The following is an 11648-nucleotide window of genomic DNA, read 5'->3' on the forward strand; positions in this document are numbered from 1 at the left end:
AAAATAACATTATTTAGCAAATTTTTTCAATAGGTTGATTAGTAAGTTTACATAACAAATTTCACAATTTGTTTCAAAATTGGTTTATTTATAGAATTTCAATCTGTGATGTCCACTTCTGATAATTGTGTTTTTTAGTATCAGACCAAGATACGAATTGATTTTTAGCATAGGCGAAAATTGAACTTTAAATCTCTTATTTAACCATTAAAAATAGAAGTTATATTAGTAACAAATTTTGATTGATATCATATCATAATATAATAAAAGTTATATCAGTGATAGTCTCATATGAAAGTATTGTCGAAGTAATCACAACTTCACAAGTTTTACCACCCTAAATATTGTGGCAAAAAAGTGAAATTTGCCGTGTTTGTAGAATTATTGTATTAGTGAAAGACACGACACTCACAAAAGTTGGGGCTGAAGTATAATTTTGGGAGTATCCTGGTACACATACGAATATGCGTATTTTGTGTCTCTTATAGTTATAAAGTTGTTTTTTTTTGGCTGTCGTATAGGGTATAGTGTATCTTCATGACTTTCAACATGCCCACAAAGAAGAGGTAAAGCGCTGGCGCAGGAATGTTGGTATAAAGTAGTCAATAGATGAAACTGAAATAGCGAAATACTGTGTACTTACTCACACACACGCACACACAATTTCCTCCTCAACTCTGCTGAAACAAAAGCCCTCTGTCTCTGTCTCTACAAGAATCCGACATCAAAACCACGATCTGACCTCCAACAAGGTATGTTTCTTACTTCATCCCCCCAATTTTTGCTCACTCGCTAGGGTTTCTTTTATACTATTGCTTCTTTTTGCTCCCTTAAACTCGCTCGATCAACGATATTAAAGTACATCGATTTTCTATGTTTTATCATTCTCTTTGGTCTGCTCTGATTATTATTATTTATTTTTTTTATTTATAATTTTAGAAACGAGTTTTGGGTAATTTTTGTTAGAATTTACCAACAGTTTTTTGCTTTTTTGTTTTTTTTTTTTTTTTTAATGAAATCTTTAAAACAAAGTTCTTAAACTTAGTTTGGAAAATACTTGGGTTGGGATGTTTGCCTATGAATTTGTTTCTCAAAAGAAAAGGAGAGGAAACATAAATTTATAAAGTTGAATTTGTAAATTTATGACACTGTGCGTTAAATGAGAGTTTGGCAAATCGGTTTGATGCCATTGCAATCAGACTAGAAGTCCCATCATGTTATAGCTTCAAATCTAAATCAATGAATGAATGCTACGGATTGATCTTTGATCCATGTGGTTGAGCTAGTGAACAAATACAAGTCATTCTTAAAATTCACTATAACCTTGACTGGATGAACTTGTGTAGTTAACAAAGAGAACTCATTCATATAATTCACAATGAACTTCAGACTAAATAAAAATCAGATCTACTAATATGCTTGACATAAAATTAAACAGTTTTTACCAATACATGGAAAAGAAAGTTGTAAGTCATTGATGTGTCAAAAAAAAACTATGATACATCTTGTGGTCATATATATATATATATATATATATATATACACACATCGTTTTTCTCTTTTTTACTGTCTCGACTACTGAAACTAATAAACGAACACTTCACTGCTTATTCAGGAGGGGGTGCATATTATCACAGCTTATACAGAGACATAGCATATTATGGCAGACTTAGAAAATTTGCTCCTGGAGGCTGCAGGAAGAACCAGTTCAGCAGGCAGAAGGAACACAGTTCCACCATCTAGAAGGCGACGTGAGGGTTCATATTCTGATGGTGGAAGTGACTCTAGGGATGATGATTCAGATGATGATCGTGATTATGCAAGCAGAAAGCCCTCTGGATCTCAAGTTCCTTTGAAGAAGAGGTTGGACCCTGCTGAAAGAGATGATGATCTGGGCAGCCAGGAAGAGGGTGATGATGATGGTGTGTCTGATCGTGAGGGTGACAGCAGTGATGAATCTGATGTTGGTGAGGATCTTTATAAGAATGAAGATGACAGGCGAAAGCTTGCACAGATGACTGAACTTGAAAGAGAGATGATCTTGTCAGATAGGGCATCCAAGAAAAATGATAAGAATTTACGGGAGAAAATTAGATCAAAGAGGGATAGCGGAAAGACCACCCAATCTAGAAAAGAGACTCCACCTCTTCCACAATCTCGTCTGCGCTTGACACCCAGATCTGCTGACAGGTCCGCCAAGGATGATGCATTGAATGAATTGCGAGCAAAGCGATTGAAGCAGCAAGACCCAGAGGCTCACCGTAAATTAAGAGATGCATCTAGAGGAAGTTCAGGGAATCGAACTTTCTCACCAAAGCGAAAAACTTTCACTAGACCAAGTGTGAGTAGTTCTAGTCAGAGTGAGAGTGAAAGTAGGTCCCACAGTGAAGATGAAGGATCAACAGGGGATGGTGCAATGGTTGACAGTGATGACGAGAGGGGCATGTCTGGATCTGAGGTTCCATCTTTTGATGATATAAAGGAAATTACTATTCGGAGGTCAAAGCTAGGAAAATGGTTTATGGAGCCATTCTTTGAGGAGTTGATTGTGGGTTGCTTTGTGAGGGTTGGAATCGGGAGGTCAAAATCTGGACCTATATACAGGCTTTGCTTGGTCCGAAATGTTGATGCCACAGAACCTGACAGGCAGTACAGACTGGAGAATAAAACCACGTATAAGTATCTAAATGTTATATGGGGCAATGAAAGCTCTGCTGCCAGGTGGCAGATGGCTATGGTTTCTGACTCAGCTCCACTAGAGGAGGAGTATAAACAGTGGATTAAGGAGGTAGAACGAAGCGGGGGTCGGATGCCAAGCAAACAGGACGTGTTGGAAAAGAAGGAGGCTATTAAGAAAACCAACACATATGTTTACTCGGCGGCCACTGTGAAGCAGATGTTGCAAGAGAAAAAATCTTCTTTGTCAAGACCACTTAATGTAGCAGCTGAGAAGGACCGGCTTAGGAGGGAGTTGGAAATTGCACAAAGCAAGCATGATGAGGCAGAGGTGGAGAGGATCAAGACAAGACTGCAGCAATTAGAGGCATCCCGGCAAACAAAGGAGAAAGATACCAAGGCCATGAGGCTAGCTGAGATGAACAGAAAGAACAGGGTTGAGAATTTCAAAAATGCATCAGAACTGAAACCCATAAACACGGGCTTAAAAGCAGGGGAGGCTGGTTATGATCCCTTTTCAAGGAGATGGACTAGGTCAAGGAATTACTACATTTCAAAGCCTGGTGGAACCAATGGGGCCACGGTGGCAAATGGTGATGCTAATGGTGCATCTGCTACAGTTGTAGTCAGTAATGTGACTGGAGAAAAGGTAATCACAGAGGTTGGCTTGGCCGCTACAGCTGCAGCCTTGGAAGCTGCAGCTGATGCCGGGAAGTTGGTTGATACTAGTGCTCCTGTGGATCAAGGGACAGAGTCAAATTTGCTGCATAATTTTGAGCTGCCAATTTCATTGGCTGCTCTTCAGAGGTTTGGTGGGCCCCAAGGAGCTCAGGCTGGATTCATGGCAAGGAAACAAAGAATTGAAGCAACAATTGGATGCAAAGTCCCTGAGAATGATGGAAGGAGGCATGCACTGACCCTGACGGTTAGTGACTATAAGAGAAGAAGAGGGCTTCTCTGAAATGTTGTTTCTTGAATCAAATTGATTCAGTGATGCAGATGTATAAGATAAAGCTTGTATTTTATTCTTTGTTATGTGGGTGGGGGGTAAACATAAACCTGATATGTTATTGTGTCCTAGAACAAATTTGTCTTATACAAGCATTCCTGATAATTACTTTTATTACAATTTGTTTTGCCCAACTGTTGCGGCAGTGAGACACTAAAGTTGCTTCTTTTGTTATTTGGGATGCTTGCTGTGTAAAACATTATAATACCGTAACCCTGGTCTGAGAATGTTTGGGTGTTCAATAGATATGTTTTGCTGACTTTGTAGGAAGAGTTGTGGAACATTTGGAGGCATCTGGCATGACATCATCCACTCACCTCACTCACAGCATGGATGTTTGGAATGAAAGATTAGCACAGTAGCAGAGATTATTAAGATTGATATTTTGGAATAAGTTCCCTAAGAACATGTCATCACCGATTTACAAAATCAATATAGCTATTGAGAGGTGGAAAACAGGCAAGCCTGCTTGGTGGCATAGCCATGGGCATTCATTCTAACTATAGATAAAAGATATTGAGAGTGATTGCAGCCAGGTGCTCAAAACTCATTTTTTTTATGCAGGAGATGTTAACCAATTGATGAAAAGCTCTGCATTTTGCTGCTGCTGGTCTGGGCAAGGGCAACCAGAGCCATAATATATTTTTCTGATTTTGGTGTTCTTGTAGGTGTAGAATCAAATGGACAGCTACAAGTTTTATGGATATTACTCTCAATCGTATTTAACTCTACTACAAGTGTATCAAAAACATGGTCATATACTACTACTACTACTACTACTACAACCTGTGAAACCAAATTAGAGCAACATAAACTTGTCTATCTGATGATGCATAAAAATCGTCAATGAGTTGACCGTCCACACGCGCGTCAATGAGGGTACTCGAAGAACAAGAGAACAAAGAAGCAATAGAGAACACTAGTGGAGTGCCAGCCCAAGACCCTCCGAAGGTTAGGTCAATGATAGAAAAATCTCCAAAAATTCAGTAGTGTCAGAGTTTGGAATTTTCATATACTTTAAGGAAGAGAAGATCTGGTACTTATATAGTGGTATAGAGCTGATCAATATCCCTTGAATGTAGTAGCTTTCCTTATAGAGAGGATTTGGAGTTAAGGCTCTAAGATCTTAGTGTTTCTCTTCCCATATAGGGAAGACACAAACGTGTAGTAGGGTCTTTGGGCGTGGTGTGCAAGTTATTTCTATATAGAGACACATGTGTGGAGAATACGTAAAGGCTTGTGGGACCCATCATGGTCAACCGTCAGTATGATCATCCATCTATTGGTATGCAAATGATGAGGTGTCAATTGTCTGTCGGGCATATATGCGAGCTACCCGATAGGTCTTCAAGGGGAATGGAGCATTGAAACGTCAGGATTTTAAAGGGATTGAATGGGGTGTTTATCCTGACGGGTCAAAGACAAGGTATTTCACCTTGACGGGGCAAAGTATCCACAGACTTTCTTAGACAAAAATACCCCTATCAGTTACTCCTTACTCTCTTGTTCGTTGGGGTAGCCAATGGGCAATGGAGTACGAGATGCTTTTTAGTCATTAATTCCTTTGTCTAGACCGTCGTGCCATCTATAGGGGTGAAAATGTCTTTTAGCAAGGCTAGGTGACACGTGGCGATCCCTAATTAGGCAACTTGAATTATAGCATCGCTTCGTTTTTCGTGCTCCTTCATTCTGTAAATAGTTCAATGCCACTCTTAGCCTTTCATTTGCCATGTTCTTTTACTTTCAAGCACCTAATTAGAGCTCTTTCCTTTTGTCGGTTTCTTTGGAAGTCACTCGTTGCCTAAAGGATAATCGTCGCTTTCATTTATTCATTGCTTACTACCATTGGCAGCAACTATGTAAGTCTCTCTTCTTTTCTTGTAGCTTTATCATTTCTTTTTTTTTTTTCTTTTTTTCTTTTTTTTTATAAGTAGTTTTCAGTCCTATGTTTGGGAGTTTGAGTGAGTAGAATCTTAGTTTCCATCCGTCGCTTATAGGTGAGGGAATGTCAGGAAATAGTGAAGCGACAAGTGAACATTCATTGTCAGATTACGAGTATGTGTCAAATAACCCGTCTGGCTCTGAGAGGGAGTCGTCGATAGATTCACCCTCCGAGGAGGAGGGGGAAGCCAGTCCGTCGAGACGTGGTCATTGAAAAGTCATGCTTCCCCAAATCTAGTTAGTCAATGATTTTCCAGTGAGCATGACAAATGAGGTTTTTCGCAAACTCAGACCTTGTTTCTAGATCCCCAATGATATCCCCATTTGGAAGGCTAATAAAAGGGAGAAATTCTATGCAGGGGAGTCACATGAGGTTGGCTTTTATGGGGCCGCCTTTATCACAGGGTTGAGGCTACCTCTTAACTAGCTCCATTGTTAGTTAGCGGATTACATGGGTGTATCCGTCTGCCAGATAGCCCCCAATGCTTGGAGAATCTTCATAGGTGCTGAGGTTTTGTGGGATTAGCTAAGTGGGGGCTACCGATCCCTAACTCTCGAAGAATTCTTCTACTGCCACAAGCCCTAGGAGATCACATAATTAAAGGGCTTTTACAACTTCGTGTGTTGCTGGGTAACACTGAGGTTGGTGTCTGACATGCCCGACTTCAACCATCAGTGGAAGAGTAGGTTCTTTTTTATCCAAGGGGTTTATTGGGTGTGTAGACCCAACGAATGGGATAGTTTAGGTGGTTTCTATGATCATGCCTGGGGAATTTTGGACAAGTTTGGTAAGTCTTCGGTTGCATATTACCTTAACCGTCAGTTTTATTTATATTTTTTTCCAACTAACTTGTTTCTTTTTACATTTCAACCAAAGCTTGCTAGACAATCACTTTGGAACAAGAAGATTTCCTTGAGCGGGTGTTGGCCATTCCTTTTGAACAAAGATTTTGGAAAAGGCTCATCACTCTAAACACTCTTCACGCTTTTTGTGCAGGACCCATTCCTACTCTTGAAGCTTGACGACTCGATTCCTTTTCTCGAATTCGTAAGTGTTTTCATTTGTTGGTTCTTTATGTAGTTTAGATTTCCTACCTGACTCATTTTCCTTTTCGGTTTTAGAAATGGAAGCTGGGAAGAACAAGCAAGCCGAGATCAGGAAGGCTGTTGCTCTTCACACCAAATTTGGCAAGCCGTCAATCCCTCTTACGATGGTTAGCCAGAAGAGAAAGCAACTGACGGATGCAGGCCAATTTAGCAAGGAGGTCCAAGGCTTTTCTGACCGTCTAGATCAAGCGAAGATGGTCCAAAGGTTTAATAACCTCTCAGGGTCCTCTCGTCCACCCTTCTATCCCTCTACCGGTGAAGAGCAAGGAGTTTGTAGTGGACACGGCTCACTCGTTCGTCCACGATGTTGATATAGACGAGTGCTCAAAGCACGAGGTTGAGGCACTGGGAGATTTGTGCCTCTTTGATGTGATAAGAGTGAGCTGTGGTTTCTTTCTTTGCCTCTCATTTGTTTGAGTATGTAGGTTATTTAGGTGTAACTCTTCTTGTTTGTCTGTTTCCAAGCCTTGGTGAAGATAAGGGCCCTCCAAATTAGGTGCACAACGAGGGAGGTGTTGGTTAAGTGCTTGAGGACCCGTCTGGGGGTTGAAGAGGACAAGGTAAAGGGTTACAAAGAGGCCATCCATCTCTTGAACACCAAGTTGAAATAGCAAAAAGAGAAGGTGATTCAACTGGAAGGGAGCGCCCATCAGGTTGAGCAGCTAATGAAGGAGAACTCTAACCTAAGGACTGGGTTGACTACTCTTCATAAGCATGTGGACAAGGTCAAGGACGAGGCTATCGCGGAGTTCCAGACGTCTCAAGCTTACTTTGACGAGATTAGGATCCAATATGGCAACGGCTTCGAGGACTTTCACAAGCAGGCCATCCTTTCGTTCCCTGGCATGGATTTCTCCCAAGTCCAGATAAACACCTCAATCCCAATGACCCCTGTCGGTGGTGATGTACTAGACGAGGAGGAGGCCAACCTTCAAGAGGAGGAAGCCGTCAGTCTAGAGGACAAGGGAGTAGACAAACCAGAAGGGAAAGAGACCGACGAGTAGCCAACCAAGGGCACCGACAACCCCCAAGCTTAAAGTTTTTTCTTTTATTTTTGTATGTAATTTGAAAACAATATGGGTGCCTTGTTTTGGGTACAAGTACATTTTATACCCCCGTCATATTTTATATAATGCATTTCTTATTTCTCATTTATTCTTTACATTGTTTGCACTTTGTTAACTGTGGTGTATCCATCGGTTGTGAATACCTTATTCCTAATGAGAATGCTTTCTAAAAACAATAGAAAATGGTGTTTGCACCTGTCGGTTTTAGCTTAGGCCATAGCCTGAGCATTTGTTGGCTTCACTTGAAGTGAGGGTGCTTTTTCATAAAATTTAGCAAAAATGTTAAGTGTTTGTGCCCGTTGGTTTTAGCTTAGGCCATAGCCTGAGTGCTCTTTCATAAGATTAGGCTGATAGCTCAACGAGATGACTTTTATTTTGGCAGTAGATTAGACATCTGTTGCTATGCTGGTTCATCCGTTCGATTAGCAGCTAATGCTTAAATGAAAATGCCCATCGGTACCTTTGGCCGTAAGGTTAGGCAGAGGTAGGTAAGTGATCAAACACCCATCAATACCATCAGTCGTCAGTCCACCTTATGGGCGGGACTTAGAATTTTTGAGTGATTAGGCACCCGTTGGTGTGCTTGGTCGTCGGTCCACCTCGTAGATCGGATTTAGAATATGAGTGAGTGACTAGGCACTCATCGGTGTCCTTGGTTGTCAATTCACCCCGCGGTGGAACTTCGAATTTTCATAAGTGACCATGCACTTGTCGGTGTACTTGGTCGTTGATCCACCCCGTAGGTAGGATTTAGAATATAAGTGAGTGACCAGGTACCCGTCAGTGTCCTTGGTCACCTCGTAGGTAGGACTTTGAATAAAAGTGATTAGGCACCCGTTGGTGTCCTTGGTCATTAGTCTACCCTGTAGGTAGGACTAGAAATTTTTTGTAAATGACTAGGCACTCGTTGGTGTCCTTGGTTGTTAGTCCACCCTATAGGTAGGACTTCAAAAATTTATAAGTGACCAGGCACCTGTCGGTGTCCTTGGTCGTCAGTCTACCCCGTAGGTAGGACTTAAGATTTTTATAGCTTTTCCTTATTGTAAACAGATAATTCTTCAAGAATAATTCTTCTTATTAAAAATAATCCTAATATATGAAAAATGTAGATAAATTGCCCGATGGGCCTTTGGAGTTTACTTAGCAAAAATTGAACAACTGAAAAACTTAACAGTCTACTTAAGGAAATTTAAAGGAAAAGTGATAACATAGTTTGTAGCTTATGCACTACTGGTAGTACCTTCTTAGGTGCTTGGTGTTTGGTGATGGAACCTTTGTTCGTCGAGCATTTCTAGGTGGTAGGTGCCCCTTCTATAGCAGTCTACGATCCGGTAGGGTCCTTCCTAATTGGAGCCTAGCTTGCCATGTGTGGGATCTTTGATGGCTGTTGTTATCTTCCTTAGGACAAGGTCCCTAACATCAAAGTGCCGAGGCTCGACCTTGGTGTTGTAATGCTTGGCCATGAGGTTCTGATAGCGGGTCATTTGTTGTTCAACCATCTCCCTGACTTCATCTAGTAGATCCAATTGTAGGCATATTCCTTCTTCGTTCCTCGCTTCATCATGGTGAGCTATCCTGTAGCTAGCAAGCCCTACTTCTACTTAAATAACACCTTCATTTCCAAATGCAAGGCAAAATGGTGTTTCACCTGTGGGTGTTTGGGCCATTGTCCTGTATGCCTACAAGATGCTCAATAGTTTGTTTGGCCATATCCCCTTTACCCCCTCAAGCCGAGTCTTGATTATCTTGAGCAAGGATCGGTTTGTAACCTCAATCTGTCCGTTGGCCTGTGGGTGAGCAGGTGAAGAGTAGTGGTTTCTGATCCCTAGCTATTGGTAGAAGTCTTTGAATGCGTCTTTGTCAAACTGCTTTCCATTATTAGAAACAAAAACTCTAGGAATCCCTAAGCGGCAAACAATGTTTTTCTAGACGAAACTTTGGACATTCTTCTTGGTGATAATAGCCAAGGGTTCGGCCTCTACCCATTTGGTAAAGTAATTGATTCCTACAACGAGAGACTTGAGTTGTTGTATCGCTGTAGGGAAGGGTCCCATGATTTTGAGTCCCCATTAAGCGAAGGGCTATGGAGCATTCATCGAAGTGAGCTGTCTCGATGGTCACCATATAATGTTGCTGAAGTGTTGACACTTGTCACACGCCTTCACATAGGATTGGGTGTCCTTCGTTGTATGCGTACGCATACAACGCAGGCTTATGTATCCGCACGTATACTTGTGCCCAAAAACCCTAATTTTGAGTTTTTTGCTTCTTTTGCCTTGTTTGTTTTACATCATATGCCTCTGTTTTAACCTTTTTTATATGCTTTTGAGTCCCTGCTTCCCTGTTTATGTGTTTGATTGTCTTTAATATGCTAGATTAGAGTTTTCCTTTTATTTTCTTGTTTTAATACCATGAACATGCATTCATATGCCCATTCATTAAGGCCATAGGTGCTAAGATGCAGTAAGGTAAGTCATGCATTAGTATGAACATGCATTTTAATGATGTATGTTTTTGTTTGATGCTTAATCTCATGTGATGATCTATGTTTGTTTGCCATGCCTATCATTTTTGCCTTGTATGAACATGCATTTTAATGATGTAATGTTTTTGTTTGATGCTTGATCTCATGTGATGATCTATGTTTGTTTACCATGCTAGATGAATGTTAAGATTTATGATGTGATGATATGCATGATTAGATGTATGCTAGGGTTTGTGATGTGATGACAAACATGATAGATGTATGGTTAGGGATGTCTGATGCCATGTTGATTGTTAGATGAATGCTAGCATGTGTGTGAGTTCAGAATAACAATATTGAATGTGCCTTTAATGAGATCAAGACATAATACACAATGAGAGGAAGCCAACCTTAGGGTTGGGCTGTTTTGGGTGCCTAACACCTTTCCAAGACCATACCTTAACTTCGAACCCATATCTCTAGTAGTAAGATCAATGGTCCTTTCTTGAAAGGACGCTATATTCATGGTTTCTAGGCCATTGCAAAAACTAGGTGGCGACTCCCCGTTGTGTCCACACCCAGCATGCTCAACTGTCAGTATGATCATCCATTCGTGGATATGCAAATGACAAGGTGTGAATCGTTTGTCGGGCATATACACGAGCTACCTGATGGGTTTTCAAGGGGAGTGGACCATCAAAACATCGGGATTTTAAAGGGATTGAAGGGGGAGTTTATCCTAATGGGTCCTTGGTTGGTAGGTCCCATTGGAGGAAGTTTTTATCTTGACGGGTTCAAAGACAAGGTATTTCACCCTGACAGGTCAAAGTGCTCATAGACTTTCTTAGATGAAAATACCCCTATCACTATCAATCTCTAAGCCCTCTCGCCTCTGATTCTCTTAGCAAGCTGGATCCTTAGGCATAATATTATGGTGACCTTCTTGTCAGTAACTACCATAGCAATTAATTCTGTGTATTTAACCCTAAGGCTATTGGGGGTGTCAAGAGTAGAGTGCATTTAGCATTGGAAAAATTCTGTGTAATTCTCTAGGCTTGTAAAGAGATTTCCTTTTGTATTGGAGATTAAGTAATAAAGGTTGGGGGTGGGTTCCCTGTAAATATTGTGTGTGTTGTGTGTGTATACGCCCTTATATAATCTGTTCTAAGTGTTATTGTAGTATGTGGTGTTGGTTGAGACTAAGTCAGGGACTTAGGGCCATCATAGATAGAAAATTTGAGTGAAAATTTGAACCTGTGACAATTGGTATCAGAGCTAGGTTCTAATACCAATTGTCACAGGGTCAAATTTTCCTTTATCAGCATCTGCATCATCTTCCACTAGGCTTATTATACTTATAGTCCACTAAAGTATCTGCAGTAGA

General features: G+C 40.8%; 1 protein-coding gene across 1 annotated transcript; it reads left to right on the forward strand.

Moving 5' to 3' along the window:
• The first annotated feature begins 533 nt into the window (after positions 1 to 533).
• On the forward strand, positions 534 to 3927 carry LOC115963943 (protein RTF1 homolog). Its single transcript, XM_031083195.1, has 2 exons — positions 534 to 752; positions 1616 to 3927. Exon 2 carries the CDS (start codon positions 1661 to 1663, stop codon positions 3635 to 3637), a length of 1977 nt encoding a protein of 658 aa, XP_030939055.1. The 5' UTR covers positions 534 to 752; positions 1616 to 1660; the 3' UTR covers positions 3638 to 3927.
• Positions 3928 to 11648: the final 7721 nt, after the last annotated feature.

Source organism: Quercus lobata, chromosome 10, assembly GCF_001633185.2.
Source record: "Quercus lobata isolate SW786 chromosome 10, ValleyOak3.0 Primary Assembly, whole genome shotgun sequence".
Lineage (NCBI taxonomy): Eukaryota > Viridiplantae > Streptophyta > Magnoliopsida > Fagales > Fagaceae > Quercus > Quercus lobata.

What these genes read in the sequence shown, in the direction of transcription:
- LOC115963943 (XM_031083195.1), top strand. Translation starts at nt 1,661, where the DNA reads ATGGCAGACTTAGAAAATTTGCTCCTGGAGGCTGCAGGAAGAACCAGT.